The sequence below is a fragment of the Lissotriton vulgaris genome, chromosome 2_1 (genome assembly GCF_964263255.1).
Source record: "Lissotriton vulgaris chromosome 2_1, aLisVul1.2, whole genome shotgun sequence".
Classification (NCBI taxonomy): Eukaryota; Metazoa; Chordata; class Amphibia; order Caudata; family Salamandridae; genus Lissotriton; species Lissotriton vulgaris.
In genome coordinates this window covers 1,203,758,803-1,203,779,988 of record NC_141687.1, presented here as the reverse complement: position 1 = coordinate 1,203,779,988, position 21,186 = coordinate 1,203,758,803, and the positions used below count along the sequence as shown (strand labels likewise).

General features: G+C 42.3%; 1 protein-coding gene across 1 annotated transcript in view; it reads left to right on the top strand.

Annotated features, from left to right (window-relative positions):
- The window catches only part of LOC147732395 (otoancorin-like), a 759,538-nt gene that overhangs the window by 537,163 nt on the left and 201,189 nt on the right, over positions 1-21,186 (top strand). The window contains exons 17-18 of the mRNA XM_086956929.1: positions 7,353-7,446; positions 9,550-9,727. Of these exons, the coding sequence (XP_086813055.1) occupies positions 7,353-7,446; positions 9,550-9,727 (272 nt within the window). The remainder of the gene's footprint in view (positions 1-7,352; positions 7,447-9,549; positions 9,728-21,186) is intronic.

Below are 21,186 nucleotides of genomic sequence, written 5' to 3'. Positions count from 1 at the left end.
AGGTTCCTTGGAGCATGACCAACATAATGGAGAGGAAACTTGAGAGAACTTATGGATGCTAACCGGGGTAATAACCACTCTGTGATATATAAAGAATAAGGATTGCGTAATACGTGCAGCAACAGATACTTTAAAAATTTTAGACCATAAACGATCCCACACTACAACAGATAGGGAGACATCAAGATCAGTCTCCCAAGCAGTCTCTACATTGGACTTAGAACGTTCGGAAACATTAGATAACAAAATTGAATATACAAGTGCAGCTTTAGGAATTTGAGTAGAAATAAAGAGTACAGTGGAGTGGTAGGGGTGAAGGAAGAAAAAGAAACAGATGCGGAGAGGAAAGACAAGTGAGATTGAATGGCAGATGCAATAATGGTATATTCAGTGATAAACGATGAAGGCAAATAAAATACATTTTGCAATGCTGGGAAGGAAATCAAGGATGAATCAACAAAAAACTGATGTACAAAAAGGATACCCTTTTCTTTCCAGGGTTTAAAATAAAATGATTTACCTTTGTATCGAAGGAATTTGTTGTACCACACCACAGAGGACAAGAAACATTGAAGAGGTGACAAAGTAGAAGAAAAAACAGTTTGCAGTAGAAATTGGGAATATTTCAAAATGGGATATTAGGATAAAAAAGAGCAATTTGACATAAAGACTATATGTTGGAATGAGAAATCTTTGAGAAGAGAGCGTTCTAGGAGAACCCACTTAGGCACAGGAGTGTCAATAAAGTCATAAGCCAAGGAAAAGGACTGTTTGATCAAGAAGGCAGAATGGTAAGATTTAAAGTCAGGAAAACGAACACCACCTTCTTGTTTAGGTCGAATTAACTTGTGCAATGCAATACGTGGATGTTTGTTATTCCATAAAAATTTTATACAAAGAAAATTAATTCCTGCAAAATAGGATTTAGGAATTTTGAAAGGGAGCATGGAAACAGTATAAAGGACATGTGGGGTAATCATCATTTTGATGGTATCTAATCTACCCCACCAGGAAAGGAATAAGGGGGACCAAATTTGAAAAAGGGATTGAATTTTATTAGTTAAAGAATCAAAGGTTAATTTGAGGGTGTCTTTCAGGGAAGAAGAGAACCATATACCAAGGTATTTAATTTTGGAGGGACACCATGCAAAATCAGTATTATTAAACATGTACTGGAGACAGATTGGATTAAGGGGTAGAACTTCTGTTTTAGATAAATTAAGCTTATAACCTGATATGGAAGAGTACAGTCTAACCTCCTTTAAAAAATGTGGAAGGGAGGATGTAGGATTGGACATATATATCAGGACATCATCTGCATAGGCAGACAATTTAATTTCAGTGGAGGAGAGCGTAAGGCCAGTAATATTAGAGTAGGAACGAATACGTTCCAAAAAAGGCTCAAGACATAAAATAAAAAGCAGGGGGGAAAGGGGACACCCTTGTCTTGTGCCTCTATTCAAGGAAAAAAATCTAGAGAACTGGTTATTAACAAAAATACTGGCACGAGGAGAAGAATAAAGAAGTTGAACTAAGGATATGAAAGAAGGACCAAAACCAAACCATTTGAGGGTACGTAACATGTATTGCCAATTAATACGATCAAAAGCTTTTTCAGCATCCAGGGAGAGGGCTGCCAATGGGGCTTTAACAGATTTAGCATGTGCAATGACATTGGAAAACAGGCGAGCATTATCAGAAGCAAGTCTACCCTTCACAAAACCCACTTGGTCTGTTTTAATTAAACGGGGAATAATAGAATCTAGACGAGAGGCATGGATTTTAGCAAAAATGTTACAATCATAATTAATTAAAGATATAGGGCGGCAGTTTTTACATTGTGAGTGATCTTTGTCAGGTTTGGGAATAATGACAATAAGAGCATCCAAAAAGGATCCAGAGGCCTTGGCATCAGAAATAAAAGAATTAAATAATTGAAGGCGTTTAGGAGCAAAAAAAGAGTGAAAGGAAGAATAAAACTCAACAGGTAGACCATCAGGACCAGGGGCTTTCGATTTTTTAAGACAGTTAATGGCTGCAGTAATTTCCTGGAGAGTAATTTCCCGTTCCAATAGAGCAAAATCCATCGGAAGGGAAGGGGGAGCTGGGAGGCCATCAAAAAATGTCGATAAATCCGCTTCAGAAGGATGTGTATCATCTGAGTATAGGGCCTGGTAATAGTTATGAAAAAGTTCAGCAATATCTTCATCAGAAGTAGCTAATTTGTTTAAAGATTCATTAAAGATAGGACCAACAGATTTACGTTCAGATTTTATTTTTACATAATTAGCCAAAATTTTCCCTGCTTTATTTTGGCCTCCATGGAATTTAGATTTAATTTTGAGAAGGGTGTGACAAGCCTCATTAGTGATAATTTTGTTAAGGTCAGTTTTGGCTAGGATTAGGTCCTGAAGGGCAGAGGCGGATTTAGAGGAAAAATAAGAATGTTCAAGACTTTTTATCTTTTTGAGCTGATCCTCATATTTTTGTCTATTAAGCTTCTTTTTCTTAGAAACATAGGAAATAGTAAATGCTCTAAAAGAAGCCTTGAAGGCATCCCAAGTAATGGCAATGGAGGTGTCCAAAGGATTATTAAAGGAGAAAAACTCATTGAAAAATTTCAGACTCTCTTTCATAAAAATGGCATCAGATAAAAGAAAAGAATTAAATTTCCAGCGACTGAATTTAGAAGAAATAAGGGAGAGGTCTAGGGTAGTATACACAGGAGCATGATCAGAAATAAAAATAGAGCCAATGGCGGACTTTTGAATGGAGGGCAAAAGAGACTTGCTAACCATAATATAATCAATTCTCAAACGAGTATGGTGAACATTAGAAAAAAAAGTATATTCGAGCAAATCTGGGTTACACATTTTCCAAGAATCATGTAAAGGACGAGAAGCAATGGCAGATTGAAAACTCTTATGGGTTTTGTCGGGTTGAAATTTACAGGAGGATAATCTATCTGAAAAAGGGTCTAACCATTGATTAAAATCACCAGCAACAATAAAATCGGGGCAATCTATGGACGAAATCAGAACTTTTATATCTTTCCAAAATTTTGGATCAGGGCGGACTGGACCATATATATTAAGCAGAACCATTGTCTTGTTTTGAATGACAACCTTAGCCATTGCCCAACGTCCTTCATCATCATTACTAGAAGAAACAATTTGAACATTTAAAGCTTTATGAAATAAAATAGCAACCCCTCCTTTTTTTTTTATAGCAGGCGAAAACACAACCTGACCCACCCATTGTCTTTTAAGCTTAAGGGATTCAACATCAGAACAATGCGTTTCTTGAAGGAAAACAACCTGTGAATGAAATTTAGATAAATGAGACAGTACCTTTTGACGCTTGACAGGATGACCAAGACCTCGCACGTTCCACGAGACAAAGTTACACATGATGACGGGAGGGGAGGATGGGCGACAAGTGGAACAGACACATGGCAAAGAGATCACTACAAAAGGGGAGACAGAAAATACGTAAGTACTTGAAAAAGGGGATTCCCAAAACAGTAACAATACCAAGACCAACAAAATCCATGGATATAAGAAATGACAGAATGAAAATCCAAGATAGAAGTAGAGAACGCTCAGGAGTAAAATTGCAATAAAATTGGAAAGAGAAGCAAAAAAAACAGACAGAAAGAGAGAAAAGAAAAAGAAGGAAAGAGAAAAAATAGAGGAGGAGAGGAAGAGAAGAAGAAAACAGATCAAGGCACAGAGGCCTGAACGGAGAAGGAGAAAGTAACCAAAACATCTGAGGCGAAGAGGCGCCAGAGAGAGAACCCAGCCCATGAGCTACCAAAGAGCAGGACATTTACAAAAAGGAAACACACTAGGATGTGAGGACGAAACCTCAAGGAGTAGGTCAAGAACAAAGGAGAAGAAGCAAAAGAGGTCGGGAAAAATAGAAGGACAACAGTGAACAAAGGGAGGAAGAAAAAACATTAATGAGCAGTGTCCATATTGGAAGGAGAGACACTCAGAAGGTATTCGTGAAGTTTCTGCGGATCGTCATAGGATCTGGTACGTCCATTATGCGTGATCTTGCAGAAACAGGGATGCAGGATTCCATATTGAATATTCAGTTGTCGCATTAAAGGTCGAAGATTCAAGAACTCTTTGCGTCGTGCGTTCGTAGCCGAAGAAAGGTCCTGTGAGATAAAAATGTTATGACCAGACCACTGGAGACGACGTTTGATCCTGGCAGCTTTTAGGACAGACAATAATTCTGTGAATTCGAGAAACAGCAGGATGATGCCACGTGGTTTAGAGGAGTTGGAATTAATACGACCAAGTCGATGAGCCCTCTGGATATTAAGAGGGTGTGTAGCTGGTTGAAGATCCAAAAGTTCCTGAAGAAATTTGCGAATAAAAGACACCATGTCAGGACCCTCCAAATTTTCCGGAATACCATAAACGCGTAGGTTGTTTCTACGGTTACGATTTTCCAAATCCTCGGTGTGGAGTTTAAGTTTGAGGATCTCTTGTTCCAACAATGGAATTTTAGTGGAGACATCTTGAATATCGCTCACACGTTGTTCCAGATTCAAAACTTTGCCCTCCATAACAACCCAGCGCTCCTCAATCTGCTGAAGTTTTGCATTAGTAGCGGACATAAAAGGTTGGAGACCACGCACCTCCTCAAGAATGGAATCCAAAACAGGATTGGAAGAAGATGTAATAGGAGAAGGCGGGTCATTCTTAGGCCTCTTAGGTTTGGTGCCAGTCTGTGACATTTTAGGAGAGGTGGAATTGTTTGCCATAGTGATGGACGCCTGACAATTTGCCGTATTCAGGTAGGTAGCAACAGAGAACAGCAGGGTCCAATAGGCTGGCCAAAAGATGCTCAGACAGTAAGAGGGGCAGACAGAGCGTGGCTTAAAATGAAGCAACAACAAAAAAAAAGAGCAGCCAAAAACGCACTACCCTTGAGTGCCGATACCCTCACTGGATTGAAAGAGGTAAGAAGAAAAAAAAAACAGCAATACTGTGTATTAAGAACCACAGCGCAAAAAAAGAGAGCATCAATGGAAGCCAGTACAAGTAGAAGATGGCAGTTCGCAAAGTCACTTTAAAGAAGCTGTCACCAAAGGAAGAAAGTAGAGGCACAATGAAGATTATACCTGGTATCTCCTAAAATGGCGGCCATGGTATCTCCACCCATAAACGAAATACATGTCCAGTATAACAGCAGAGAGCAGAGAGCCGGGAGCGCCGGAAGACACAGGAGGCAAAGGACGTGAGCTCAATCAAAAAAATAAGAACAAAGAAGTTCCAATACGATGTCTCAAAAGCAGGTACAGGAGAGACTGTCAAAAAGAAGTATAGTACTGCATATGAATGAATCCTAAAATGGCGGCCATATCTCTTCACAGAAAACGTATTGACAGCAGAAACCAGTTGTGAAATGCATTGGGCATCCAAAAAAGGGTTAAACACTGCTTAAAACATTGAGAGCCATGCCACAACGATACATGAATATCACCAGCATTAGTCAGGGAGGAGCGCAGCGTTGAAACAGGTGCAGGGAGACATTCGCGTCAAATAAGAAACAAAATGGCGGCTGCCCGAGTTGTGGAGAAGTACAGTTTACCGGGTCAAATAACTGCCGGTCCGCCGCTAGAAAAGACCGCATAATTGCTTCCTGGTAATCAGGACACCTTCCGACACCACTGTCATCCAGAAGAGCCATTTAAAAAACGGCAGGGAAGAACCTTACGGCATCCGCGTTATAGTCCACAGCGGAGCTCACGGAAAGTCTGTCCTCTGCAGCCGGCGCGTAAGCCACGCCCCCTTTATTCTTATTCTTAAACATTTTAACCCTGTCACAGATTAATATTCTATAATGCAGATCCTAAGATTCTGTTTTTTGCGTACGATTTTGCCAAAAATTAAAAAAACGTTTACCATTTTGCATAAAAGTCCCTCACTATTGCAAACACTAAAACAGATAAAGCAGATATTCTGATTTCAGCCTTGTCCCTGGTTCATCCACTGGTTAGAGGCTGGCGCAGGTCTAGTACAGTTCTAGATGGCAGATCTTTCTGGGAGACTGGGTTCTGGTTAACAGACCAAGTTAAATATTAAGATTGATATGTGATTGCAAGCATCTAATTATTTAAGGTTTTATAAAGTTCCCCTGTAGTCAGGACGGGTGCCAGTGCGAGTCACATAATAACAACAAATTATATGAAACTGCATAGTGGTTACTCGGGGATAAGGAAAGGGATTTAGCAGTGAGAATGTGAGAAGAGGCTTAGATGTTTGCTCGTGTGATGTAGCAGCATACTGCCATGTTCAAATCAGGAAAGGATGAATTTCAAGAAGAATAGCAATCAGTTATTTGTTTTTTTAAACGAAGGCGATCACGTAGACGTCCAAGGGCATCAGGAAGATGAGTCCTTTTGCCTTCTAAATAAAAAGCTCATAAGAGAAGTAGCAGGGGATGGTAGAAATGTCTCAGTCTGCGTGCCTTAAGTAACATTAGCTCTCTGTGATTATTCCAAATGGTGCACACTGATGTGTTTTGCTGGGACCCGGCTGCTTCCACTACTAGAACAGCGACAATTAAAAGATTCACTGGCTGGGATTTTACCATTTGCTCATTTGTTTAATAACATTTACGAGTGTGTGTCACCTTCTGCCATAGCAGAATGTGTGGTTGAGCATAGTTCTTTTAGTTCTTTCTCGCAAATGGTTGGATGGAGGTGTGGTGAGTGCGTGTAGGTGGAATCTCAAAGGACATGCGCCTAGACACCAATCCAGTAGTCTTTGGGCGCTACCCTACAGTTTGAAACAATGCCTCAATGAAAGGGCAGTCTGCAAACTTCAGACTTCAATATTTTCCTGAAGTGCAGGTGCTTAGGTGTTATAACTTTCAATTCTCATTGAGGGAGCACCAAAGTCATGGTCCTGCACTCCTGGAGTTCTACCTCCTTGTTTTGGATGCTTGAAGGCTCATTGAGTGATCTGACTTGAGGTGGTCAGTCTAGGCAATATGCAGCACAGTGTAAGATTCTGCGCCTTTTAGATGCTGCAGAGTGTTTCGAAGTTGATTCTTGACTCTACGCTGAGCCCTGGAAGGTTTTTAAAGCTAAATTGACATGGTTTCATTATTCCTTGGACATGCTTGCATGCAGCCATACGAATTATGCATACAAGTGAAATGGAAGTTTGATATCTAAGTTAGTCAAATGTTAATGAAGCTGCAAAAAATTTAGAAGAGAGTGGGAGTGCATGGAGCTGAATCATGTAAGAGTAGTCGTTATTCGAGCGTAGATGCATGAAATAGCAAAGTGTGTGAAACAAATTTCAAAGTACACAATATTATTTTCACAGCGCTACTTCAGCTTGGACTAAGGAGACCCTGGAGAAGCTGGGCATTTTGGCAAGTGTGCTCAAGAAAGAAGATTTGGCCCCAATTCCAAACACGGTAAGGCCTGTGCCTAGCCCCTTGATCGTCTCACAATGCAACTGGTGGGATCACCTGACACAATAGTGTTCGGTGGAGTTCTCAGTTAGTTTTTCAAGGGATATTTCAATCCATTATGGAATGAAAAGTAGGTTAGTAAATCAAAGTACTTCTAAAGGTAGCATTGGGGAAATATGTCTCAAGGTTAGGCTAAACTATCAGTCCACCTCTGCTGGGCCCAACCAAAGCTGTGGACATCAAGCGATGGGTTCAGATCCTGTAACCAACTCCATACTGTGCATAGTTGAAGAACTTGTGCAGAAGGAGATGGCTGCTTGTGCCAGGTTTGGAGCAGATGCTGGCTATAGGCCAGGCCTTGTGGCCAGCTCCAGCTGCCCATATCAAAAGGACGTGACTGGGAAGGTAGGGTAGGTTTTCATAGAAGGTAGATGTCATACAATCAAATAATCCCAGAAACCCACTGTAAAAAACAAGGTTAAAGTGAGTTTATGGTTAGATTTGAATATAACACCCAACATATGTTTAAAAAAGACCTTAGAAATTCCACCAAAAAACACAGTTAAAATGCTGTAATGGCTACAAATTAAAATCAACAAAAACACACTGAAATGTGAAAGTTATGGTTATGTCCGCAAACCAAAACTTGCACTGTAAATTCAATGCTTATGACCTCATTATTTACACCAATAAATAACACCAGTGTAATCAAATAACAACAAATACTCAAACCAATAAAAAATAATACAATCCTAGTCATGTCTAATAGTGCTAAGTGCAATTATTCTGTCACATCAAGGGTAAGGTCATAAGCAGTGAATATGGTGTGCAAGTTATGCTTTTCATTTCTGTTGTGCAAGGTATGTTTGTGGGTTCAACTATAACTTGGGAATTTCAGTTGTTTTTCAGTTTTAATTCGTAACCATATCTTCCCCTGTTTTTTTAAAACGGGTTTCTGAGGGTTTTTGTAAAACGTACGTTTAGGTATTATAAGCAAAGTTAACCATAACTTCAATGTAACCTTTGTTTCGTCAGTAAATATATATGCAGCTGAGCAGAGTATATTATGCTATTGATCACCATCGTTGCGTGTGGGGAGAGGTCATGACTTATGACAGGTGAAGCTTCAAGGGGGTCATGACGCCCCTTCCCAGCCTTAGTTAACTGAACCAAAATAAACATAGGAAAAACAAAATACATGTCGGATACCTGTCTAATATAATCCAGTATCGTCATCTTGGGGTTCTGGTTACATTTACAAATCACTTGGCTTCCGGCCTTGTCGTTTATGATGTCACCAGAATATTGAATAGAAATATTAGACCATAATAAACAGGTATCCATTATGTATTGCCTATATAAAATACATATACATAATCAATTTATAGAAAGCACTATTAAAAACTTACCTGCAATGTAATGACTCTAATAATGTAATTGTCCCCATATGTGGAGACTCCTAATTTAGGGGCCGAGTGTGGTGACTTTTGATGCTGCCAATGCCTCTGAATTATTGCTTATGTAATGAAGTAATACTCACATAAAGTCATAAAGGATCCAGTCGTGCGGTGCTCTTTACAGTGTAAATCTGTTTTTTTTCTGAATGTAACCTCTGATTGGGTCGATGCTCCACCTCGTTGCTTATTGGTCAGTCTCCCAGAGATGCATTCTAGAAACGGTCCCACATTAAATGAGCAAGCAAAATGCATGGATATGACTGCTGTGTGTTTATAATTTGAGTTTTTGCTAGATTGGATTGAGGGAGACATAAACGTTTTTTTTTACATTTTCAAGCACTGTGGTCAACTACTGTTTTCGGGGAGAAAGTGAAATGATGGCACACTTCCGGGAAATAGCTGCTCCCAATAGGTTCATTTAAATATGCATTGAACAGGTGTGGCGGTGTTAAGATTTCAAAGCACATTTACATCAAATATACATTTGATTAGTGAAATACACCCCCCAATGCAAGGCAACTGATATTAGGAAGGAGGCCTTTTGTCACTTGTTAGCTTTAAATGAGGTAATTCCAGTCGACTCTACCTTCATACACGAGACTTTTGTTTTGGAACATTAGTTAGAGACATGTTTTTTTTTCTTCTTCAGGAAGAAGTGAAGTCGGCCCTGTTGGCTATCCTCGCCTCCGAAGTACGCCCGAAGGAAGCATTTACTGTTCCCGACTACGACAGCACTCCAGACATGCATCCTCTCTCCGAGAAGCTGGCCAGCATTTACAGCAGCCCGGCCGCAAGCAGCAGCACCAGCCGGAGAAGGAGGGCTCTAGGTAGGTAACAAGCAATGGCAGAGCCAATAGGTCTCGCTTTTGGGACCTTATTTGTTTATTTAGAAGTATTGGCTATGTTGTAGAGTATTGTGGCTGATGTGTTTTATGTAGAAAAGTTGTAATAAAAAGTGTTATATGTGGTACTTAGTTGTATTATGTGTAGTGTATTAATGTTGGATTGAGTATAGTGTAATTCTGTGGTGTGTAATTATGTGTTACTGAGTGTTGTTATGTGTAGTATATGTATATCATATTGAGTGTATTTTTAAATTTGTCATGTGTTATTATGTGGCATTGAGTGATATTATGTGGATTGTATTAATGTTGTATTGAGTTGAGTGTAATTATGTGGTATCTATGTAATTATGTGTTATTGAGTGGTATTATGTGGGGTGTATGTTGCATTTAGTAGAGTGTAAAAGAATAAGTGAGTGAAGAGTGGGGATTCAATGATTGCGTGTGGGGAGGTAATGATTGAGTGAGGTAATATGTACCCAAGCAATGAGTGAGGGAATAAAAGAGTGATGACTCCAATGAAACACTGAGCAAGCAAATTAGCTAGTTTTTGTGAACTACAACCCTAAAAACGTCCGAGCACTGTCTGCATGAGAAGCGGCAGGAGGGCTAGTGGGCATTTCCAGATTCCATCCCAGCGCTGGAGACCTGACTCAGTGGGGATGTGTACATTCCAAAGGCCGAGTCTCTGACGTGCGCACAGATAATCCAATTCCCCGAGTTCCTTGATGTGGGTGTCCGCTGTTCAAAATCTTCCAGTTGTCTTACCACAAGAGCAACTTACCTGGGCCTAGAGGGTGAAGGTTTATTTCTTCCCAAGAAAGAAGGAGAGAAATCACCTGCGCTGTGCGTTTCCAGCTCGTGGCTGGCAGCAATCATAAACACGGCACTGCATTCAGTGTTACATCATGACTGGGCATACCACGTCTTATGAGAAAACAAATTACTCAGGTTTGGGGGGTGTAAAGCTGTGCAGAGGGGCCATTGGCCCGGGTGCCTGCAATTAAAATGGCCCCTTTGCCTGCTGTTGGGTTAGTAAACCCTTGTACCCTTCGGGGCACTGCACCTGCTGCGCCAAAGGTGGCTACGCCCCTCTACTTACCTTGGCAGCAACCTGTTTACTACTGTCTCTGTCTAGCAAAACAACTGTGGTAACAACATGTGGTGCTTCATGCCATTTAATCATTAAACAATAGAAACCTCACAGGTCTTATTAGAAATAGGTGCGTCTGTGTGATATCTCCGCCGAGGGGGTAACATCACTGAAAAAGAATTTCTTGTGTATCAGTCTCACAACAGTAGCTGCATTCTTCCCAAACAAAAAGCATATGGGGGTGCAGCGGAGAGGAGGACCACCCCCACGCCGGAGACTGCACACTCGGGCTTTGGCTAAAGTAAATAGAAGCGCTTGTCCGGCACGCCCTGGGTAGTTACTCGTATTCTGTAGGACAAACCTGGGATATCAATTAATTTATCTAAATAATGTAACTCTGTCCAATGCAAAGCTGCCAGACAATGCATCATCGTCACAACATTCGGTCAAATTCCATGATCCATTCCCTATACTGAGTCTCGCCAAGGACACGGAAAGCGCTATATAGATAGCGATACAACACAATTTACACAGCGCCTCCCATTCCGTACTTCAGGCCTCTCGCATCATCTACAACGTTCCTGTCATTCTAGTTTCTTCGCCAGCCTAGCTTTGAAGTTAGCCAATCACGGGTCACTGTTTGTTAATATAGCACGGATCTCAGCCAATCAATAGCTGCTTCCGGGGCAGAAGTCATGAAAAAGCCAACCAAGCAAGCCCTGTGTGGTGCGCAGAAAACAAACCTGACCGCACTGTATAATTTTTCCGGCAGGTCATCGGGTAAACACGTCAAAGTATAGACCGCGTCATTGAAGAATTTGGAAAGGAAGAGGTTAAGGTGGTGAGTTCGATAGCCATCTTAGAGAAGACTGTTTATTAGAGCAGTGGAGTAGACAAGCCACATAATACCAAGTAGCTTAAAAATAACAATAGAACGATTCTTGTTAACTATACTTTATTATATATACTAGTACAGAAGAATGGTCTATTATTTTAGTCTGACTCCAACTAAAATAGGCATATATCTAAAGACAAATAAATGTGATTTACATTTTGACACGTCTTGTTGATTTCTTTAAAAGGTCCGATTTGATAGCAAAAGTATAAAGTTCTTTAGAGACTGAAGGCCACTTCTTGTCGCCTGTCTATGTTGGCAAGCGCAACTGAAGTGAGGTAAAATAGCTGCGCCCGATCTTTTTCTCTACTCACGGTACCGTGCTAAGAGTACCGGCTGCAGCGGGAACACCATAGGAGACTATGAAGGGGAGGTAAAGGTCTGCAGGGGAAGGGGATCACTTCAACGGAAATTGAGGGAGGTATCTGGGAGGGTATTGCACCTCTGCATATCCCTGATCACAGTGCTTTAAACCTCAATCCCAGTGCCATCATTCCCCTTTTTTTGTAATAATGGCCCAAGAAGGGATCACGTTTGAGTGTCTGGTATCGGAGGAACAGCGGACTGTCACAGCAAATCAAGCAAGCCCCTCCCTACTTACCTTAAGAACATTTATATGGAACATTTTAGTTATAAATGAAAAGTACTATCTGGTTTCTTATGATTAGAAATATTTTTGAATGGCCAGAAACCTGGGTTAACTGTGGAATATTCAAAATTAAATTCACACAACGCCAAGTTACATACTTAGGTATGCAATCTGTGAGGAAGGTGTTGCACCTACGTTTTTTTTTTAATGAAGGCACGCGCGTCGCGCGGCAGCAGGGGGGATGAGTGGGGCCTGCACGATTCACTTGCAGGAGCGATAATTGCTACCATATGGCGGCACTCGCTCCCGCAAGTGAATCTCCACACATGCAAGCATTGTCATTGAAGGCAATGGAACGCGTACACGGTTGTGGGTGAAAAAGGGGACCGATGGCTAAAGGTCTCCTACCATGCATTGTATGCGCGCTGCGTAGGCGAGACCTAAAAACGGAGGGTCTGAAAGAACCAAAGGTGGATATTTGTAAGTCCATCGGCTCCCAGCTGTCTCAATCCTCTTTTCTTAAAATTTCTTCCCAACTCATTCATTAATTTGATTTTAATTCTTATCATAATTTAAAAGTCGTGGCTTTATTAATCACTCTCCCTTCCTAACCTTGTAATCTAAGAACAGTTATAGCTTTAATGCTTGCTCATTCGCTCCCCCAATCTGACTGCTTTTATTTAATTCCCAGACCCCTATGATGTCTATCAGCCTCAGTGCCGGAATGAATGAGCTACATGTCTCCACTACACCCTCCCTCCAACACTGATGACTTTCACACCTGTTGTGTTTCACATTGCCTCTCACTTAAAAGCTTCATTATCTCCTCATATCTTCCCCCACTCACAAGTTCTGAAAAAGAAACAAAACCATATTTTTTAAAACACTTCACTATCTTCTCTTGTGAAATCTGTAGCAACACTACAGTGTAAAGCATATGTTGTGCTAATTCGGATCTAAGGGGGTCATTAGTATGGCGGGCGGACTTTGTCCGCCCGCCATACCCCTGGAAAACGACCCGCCCGCTGAGGGTGCGGCGGTCCCGCCCTCCCAATTATGATGCGCCCGTGGCGGGCGCATGGCGCATTTGTAACATTGCAGCAGGTGGTGATGAAAGCACCGCCTGCCGCAATGCCACAAAGGCAGAATGTGCCTTTCAATGCACAACATGACAGGCACCGCGCGGTGCCCGCCACGTTGTACATTGAAATGCAGGGGGGTACCATAGGAACCCACCATGTGCGCCCCCCCCACCCCCCAGAGTCCCTGGCGGCCCGCAATGGGCCCCCACAAGCAAACTCTGCATGCCACCACGGAAAGGCATGTTTCCACCCACATTGTAATATGGCTGGCAGTGTCTAACAGACACTGCTACCATATTAAACCCTTTTCCGCCCACACGACTTGTCGACTGAGCGGAAAAGCGGCGATGGTCTTTCCGTCCGCCGCGGACCCCCAGCCATCGTTATATGGCGAGGGCTTTTTGCTGCAAGGATGACGGGCGGATCGCCCCCGCCGGGCCGGCGGGGGCGATCGCCCCGCCACCCTAATGGGGCGCTAAGTTTGCTAAATAGAGTAAGTTAGCTTCACAAACAACCTTCCAGATTAATTTAGAATCTGGTGTCAGACATGCCTTTTTAGACGTAAAAACGTGTTTCTAGTTTTTTTTATGTCTCTGAGCAGTAAAGTTCAGCACTCGCACACCAGTTAGAGTCTTGGGCAGCGCTTAGTTTGTAAAATAATAAGTGCCAAGGCCCTTTTCATAAGGCTATTGCAGCTTGCACCACCCGTCGGCCTCGCCAGCGTTGCCAATACCAATTACCAACACAAGTTCTAACCCTCACACTCCTACAAATTACACCATTCAGGCTATGGTCACCGAAAGCTATAATAATGGCGTGGGCGGCAGATATTAGTTACCATGTGGACGGTTATCATAAGGTCCAGTGTTGATAGTCAAAGGCCATTCAGAGCACCGGAAAATGCTGGTTTAAATAAAGCACTGTTTGGCTGCACTATATAAATATATCAACATTAACAGATAAAGTAAGTGTTCTGTCGACTGCGCTTGCTTACTCTTTCTTGGCACATTTTTTTGGGACAATTATTTTTCCACATGTAACTGCTGTGTTTAAATTACTTCCTGGATTTCCCATGCATTTTCCTGTCACTACATTACTTACATGGATTTAACACTGTCCTTCGTTCATTACCCTTCTCTTCTTGCTCCCCATTTTATATTTAATTGTTATTTCCTGAATGATGATAGTCTGCATTAAACTTTTGTGTGTGTGTACAGAGATTGACGCTTCTTCATGCATCCTCAGCTTTTGTTACAATATATGTTGTGAATGGCGCAGAGAATTTATGGTCAAAATAAACACTCTGATTCGGAGTTTGCGTCCGCAAAAATGCTATTTGAAACCTACTAATCAGATTGTAAGTGTCGGTAAACTTTTACTAGCTCTTAAAACATGATATCGACCCCATGCCTATTCGGTATTTGGAAGGTGCGAGTAGTTGGTGTCCCTTCCAAAGACCAGATCGCTATGACATGTATGGTTTGCGATCAAAATGTAATCATAAAATATAGAAAAATTACCTAGTCCTGAGTTGAAGTAGTAAGCCATTCGCAAAATGGAAGAGGTTCCCTTACACCCTTCTGCTTTGTGAATGTAAAAAAGTGTGTTTGAGAGTTGGCAGTTGTCTCCTTCCATTCCAGATCTGTAGTGTTTCAGCAGACCTCATGCTTACAATAGGCTGTATCAAAATTAAAAGGCCACTCATAAATAAGGACCTCAGTGTCCTGACCCCAACCCTGATCTTTGTGTGACTGCTTACAAGCAGTCGACCTATGTATACAAGTCAATAGGAAGTAAATGTAAATGTGTGCGTACTTGTAAAGCGCAACTGTCACCCCATTTCGAGGTCTCCTGGCGCTGTACGTATACCGCTGTGGAACCCTTCCTGGCTTTCCTGTGAGATGTCCACTCCGGGGCACCCCCAAGGTGAAGCCAGGCCTCCAAGCGTTGCTGGTGCCGTTGTGGAGACTAAGCAAGCTGTTGCCCAGAGTCACAGAGTGGGACCCATGGTTAGACTATGCACTGAGGCGAGAATTATCAGGTCTGGGGAGATTGAGTCCAAGAGCCGCAGAGGCAGGAATTTAACCCTGGTCCCAGGCCAGTCCTCTGCATCAGGGTCTGCCGCACAAACCATTGAGCCACCCTGCTCCACTCCATCAATGTGTACTTTCTTTCAAACTTGTGGTTGGTCCACTGCCTACTCAAACAATCTTAAACCAAGTATACTTTTAAGTTTTTTTAAGGCAGCCTTGTTTCCTTTAAGAAAAATGGTCTGCCTTAAAAAAAAAATCTTATCTTGATTAAAAGGTCATCACAGACATAGTGGTCTCCTTAAGCTAGCAGGCCACCATGCGTATGATGGCCACCAATCGGAGTGAATCGTACTTTGCGACCTACCTTATTAATATTTATGAGGTAGGTCAGATTACAATTCACTCTGAATCAGAATTTTACAAATCAACCGAGTAGTACACAGGCTGGGTCTTAAAATTCATTACGGGTTACAAAAATACTGGACACAAACTGCGACCAGTTTTTTGCAGTCAATAATATGTATCCTGGATTCATGTGGTTGCATTCCCGAATGAACAAGAGCATTCCGTCTTCCTGCTTCTGCAATCTGTATATCAGTGAGTTTTACTTGGAGTCCGCTGTAGATAATTGTGGAACAGTGCCATCTGTGAAAAACTGCAATTATACATCATGTAACTGAAGCATCATGGGGATGTTAAACAGAGAATCATGGACAAAACCACTGTGGAAGCAATAAATCACATATTACAACAAAGACCCTCAGGCTACACACTCATTGTGAGCAGTGGCGGTTTTACCGTTTGGGCGGTGGGGCATTGCCCCACTAATGATTTTTGGGCAATTTACAAGAGTTAGTTGTAGAGTTGAACTTGTCGATCACACTGCACGCACCTTCTATATTATAAATCGCTCCGTCGCGCTGCAGCGTTACTATGTTACTACTACGGCTGGGCCTGGCCTGGCACAGTTCGCACTGCGCATGTGGGGTTTGTTCGGCTGCCCTTTCTGCAACTAGCAACCCTATGTGATTGTAAAATCAAGCATGGGTGAGTACGGGATTTGCGCACCTCCATGGACCCCAATGGTTCTGAAATGAGCGGCATTTTTTTCATGCTCAATCCAATCCTGACGCTGCTCTCTTGACGCTGCTCTCTTCAGAGCAGCTCTCCTCTGAAGAGAACAGCGTCATGATTGGCTCTGCAGCATGTAGTGCAGTTGGCAGTCTAGTCTGTCTTGACTTGCACCGCGGGGGTGGGAGCATCCAACGTGGGGCAATGTCCAATCACTGTAATGGCTTAGTGTTAAACCATTACATGATTGGACATTGCTGCCTGCTGGGCAAATCGGGCCGGCCAGTCAACTCCTCTCTGCACGAGACGAGAGCACGTGCAGACAGTTGACTAGCGTGAGTGACAGAGATTGTTTGAGAAGACTGTGTATGTGTTACTGTCACTCTGTCGACCACACACGTAACGGCAACGACTAACGACGCGTAGAAGAGTGACTGTTAGCACAACAAGGTGTGTAAACTTCTCTGTTATATGCTGTGTGTAGCCCCGCGAGCCACGTGAGCGTGGTGACTTTAGCTGCTGACGCCAGTGGGCTTTCATCCCATCTACGTCATCCCTGGGAACAGGTTGGACATATACAGGCCTTTACTGGGTCCAATCCTTGGCCAGTACTGCTGCAGGGAATGAGTGATGTGACAGGAGCAGGTCCCCTCACACCTCTGTGTTTAGCACCTGCAAAAGCCCCTGGCACACCCCTTAACATGGAATGCATGCATGTGCAAATGCCCTTCATGCGTCTTGTGTGCGCAAGCTTTTCAATCCTTTCCTAATTGTTGCATGTGCAGCCCACTTTGATGCATGTTAACATGGCGCTTGTTTTTGCACTGAATCGATCTAAGCGCTTTCTCTATTTATTCAGTACAAATGTCCCCGGCCCAGAGTTCAGGTTTCTATTAATGTGGGTTTGTTAGTTCCAATTATTTTTCAGCATAACAAAGCTTCTATGCGCTGAATGGTGGTGTGTTTTCTGTTGTTCGTGTGGCAATAGTTGACGAAGGATATTTCACTACTCTTGAATATTTCACGGTGGCTAGAGCCTACCTAGGGCAATATTTAGGGTAGTATTGGGTCTGTCCAGAGGAGGGCGGGGGAGGTTTACAAGCAGAGGACACTCAGGAGTCTGAAGATTATTGGGAGCATGAGATATTCGGTAATACTTTAGGTGGTAATGTAATGATCCAACCATTCGTGTTATTTTCTTATTATGAACTGTCCCTTAAGGAGAGAGGATTTTATTTCCAATGCACAAGTGCAGTTTTTCTGAATCATCTCTTGCTAGTGTGGTAACCACGTATGTAAAAGGGATTGGAACTACACATTTCCTGTAATAGGGTCACTCACTGTCCCCAGTTCACATGAACTGACTCGTGCCTCGTGACGTCACAGTAGTGAAAGGCGCACTGAAGCCAGGCCTTCTCCATTCACTGTGAAGACAGAACCAGTATATAACGTGTGTCGTGCACTAGCAGCACTAAGAAGAAGATATGGGATGAGACATGAATAACTAATATAGCCATAAAACTTTATTATTCATTTTAATGGGCTACATATATCTTGCTCAAAGATTCTATAATAGAATCTTTGAGCAAGATATATGTAGCCCATTAAAATGAATAATAAAGTTTGATATGAAAAGACCTACTGGAAGTTTCTCGGTTACAACTGACAGTCTTCGTTTAAATAAGCAAAGAACGTGGTCGGAACTAGATATTCTGTTACGTCACCTCAAGAGCTGACCAAGACCGACTGTTTTCCTTTTCCAACTCTTCTTCCTAATTTAATTAAATGGCAGGTCAGAAACACGCAATACCCCCTGCTGCCAGTCATGTATTCCGTTCTGTACTGGCTTTAGAAATGTTCACAAATGCTGTTACTAAGCCCATAAGTGGTGCAGAAAGGAAGCCTTAAATAAGCTTTTGGTGCTCAGGTTATGTGATCCGATCCCAGGTCACTAATCGTGAGGACGCCTCCTTGGCAGTTATCGTCGAGTGGACTTGGCTGTGAAATACACATTGCATGCAATGTTTACTTGCCACACTTTGAATGCTGCACAATGAGCTTTTTTTCAAAAAGTGTTTTGTACTGAGTGAAAGCTCATGTCTGCGCCTACTGTGCAGCTTACATGGTCACTTAATTATGGTTATGATGAAGATGAATAAGCAGCTACCTATGTTATATGACACACCACTTTATTAATGTAATAACTGCACTTTCACAATTGCTTTATTAACCTTCCTGCTTTCACAAATTTGCTTGAAAATGCACCATTTGTCCACTCTTTTTTCAAAATTGTGTTGGGGGGAATTCCCCCCGAACCCTCCTTAGGGGGTTCGGGCTCGCTCGATACGCTCGCTCGCTACGGTGCAGTGTGATTATCTTTTTACGCCTTACCACTTTCAAATGTCACCAGCCGCCACTGATTATGAGCTGCCCGGTAAACAAGGCAGATCCTCCCCACCCCTGGAGTTACCAATAACAGGGATACCAGTAACTCCGAGGGTGGCAAAAATATGTCCCTTGACGAGGCAGGCTCCAGAGGTCCACACAAAAATTAGGAATTACCGGGGGAAATCAGTACTTTCAGGTCCAATTCCGCGGTAATTCATCATATTGGGCTGGATATGTATTAAAAAAATCCTGGTGAAAGTTTAGAGATATTTGGTGTTTCAGCAGATTTCATAATTCCAATAAGGCCCCATATCGAAATTCAAAGGCCACTCATAATGAGGATCTCAGTGTCCTGAGCCACAACCTTGATTCTTTGTGTGTGTGAATGCTTACAAACAGACGACTTGTGTACACAAGTAAAAGGGAAGTCTCTAAATATGTACTTTCTTTAAAACGTGTGGTTAGTCCGCCTTCAGTATGTGACTACACAGATAAGGAGCAAAGAATGCTTACCTGACGTTCTTAAGAAAGAATCCTGTATCCTACGGGTTGAATCTGGAGAACTGTTCGTGCAAAATGCTTACTATATTTGTCTCCAGGAGGTGTTAAAAAAACAAGTCTTCCAGACCATCTGAGAAGTAGTTTGATTGGGTACCTGGTTCCTGAGAGATAAGAGTATAAAAGGTTTGTTTGCCCTGTGCCTCATGAGTATGCTGTACTCTTTAACGTGTTCTCAGGTAAATGTTGTGCCACTTGTTAAATTGTGAATAACTGCACCAGTTTTTGGTGTCGCCTGCGGGTAATTTTAAGGTGTCTGAGGTCATTAGGACCAACCCGGAGGAACCTATATCAAAAACATTGAACATTTTTTTTTTCTTCTAAAATCTTCTTTTATAGGTCATGTTGACTTTTTTTTCTAGACAAATCAAATGCATTAGTGACTACAAATAAAATGGAGTGGAACATGGATCATTTGCTTCGATGATAGTACTTCATTGGACAGCCAAACCACTTCGACACATACAGAGTTTTTCAAATCCTGCAGTTGGCATCTCCCAAGGTATCCCACAATATCAGAGAAACCTGATGCAACACTTATATGATACATCTCTTGACTTAGTCCTACTAAAGTGCCTTGTGCTCCATATGACTTCAGCTCCAGAAGTTTAAATGTGAAAATTTGCACCTGAACCAACAACTGTTACCCATCCAGCTTTCTGCCGAGGAATGGTGAATACCAAGCAACACATGTCCCGAGAGCTGCTGGTGTTTACCGGTGCTCGGCACAACACTTAGGGCCAGATGTACGACCCTTCAACTTTGCGAGTCGCAAATTGCATTGTTTTGCAACTCGTAGTTTGCAGCTCACAAATTGGAATTTACAACAGTGTCTCAGACACAGTTTGAGATTCCCAATGGGGTCGCAAATTGTCTGCCTCATTAATATTCACGAAGCAGGTGCGATTTGCAACCCCATTTGGAATGGCTAGCACTCCCAGTGACCAACCATCATGTCTATTACTGCTTTTTCAATAAAGCAGTTTTTTTTACAAATGCAGCCCGCCTTCTTGAAAGGAAAACAGGATGCATTTAAAAAAAGAAAAATGAAACGTTGCTGTTTCAATTTTTAAGAGTAGGCAGTGGGCCATGGGACCACAGCCTGCTCTTAAAAATATTTTCAATGTCAGTCACAAAGGGGAAGGGGAACCCAAGACCCCTTTCTGTTTGCGGCTGGCTGACCACCTATTTGAAATGGGGGGTAAACTGTGGGGGTTTTGCAGCCACAATTGCAGCCGCAAACAATCTTACATTAAAGGGCTGGTCGCTATTAGGAATGTTAATGTTAATGTTAATGGGTGTCTTATATAGCGCTCGGCTACTCCGAGGAGTGTCCTGGCGCTTTCTGACCCATGACTGAAAAGAAAAGGAAAGCAGGGAACATAACAGTTATTGATTATAGAGCCATGTTTTCAAGGCCTTTCTAAAGGCCAGTAGATTGGGAATGAGGCGCAGCTCGATGGGAAGGGAATTCCATAGTTTCGGGGCGAGATACTTAAACGAACGACCACCTGTCCTGACTTTCCTAATGGATGGAACAGTTGCCAGGCCAAGAGTTTCTGATCTCAAAGATCGAGATGGCTTGTAAAAGGAAAGCCGTTTCTGGATGTAGCAGGCACCTACCGAGTGGAGTGCCTTATGGGCCAATGTGAGAGCTTTGAATGTAATCCGCTTCCTGACAGGAAGCCAGTGAAGGGACAGAAGCAGCTCCGAGGCCCTAGCATGGCGGGGTAAG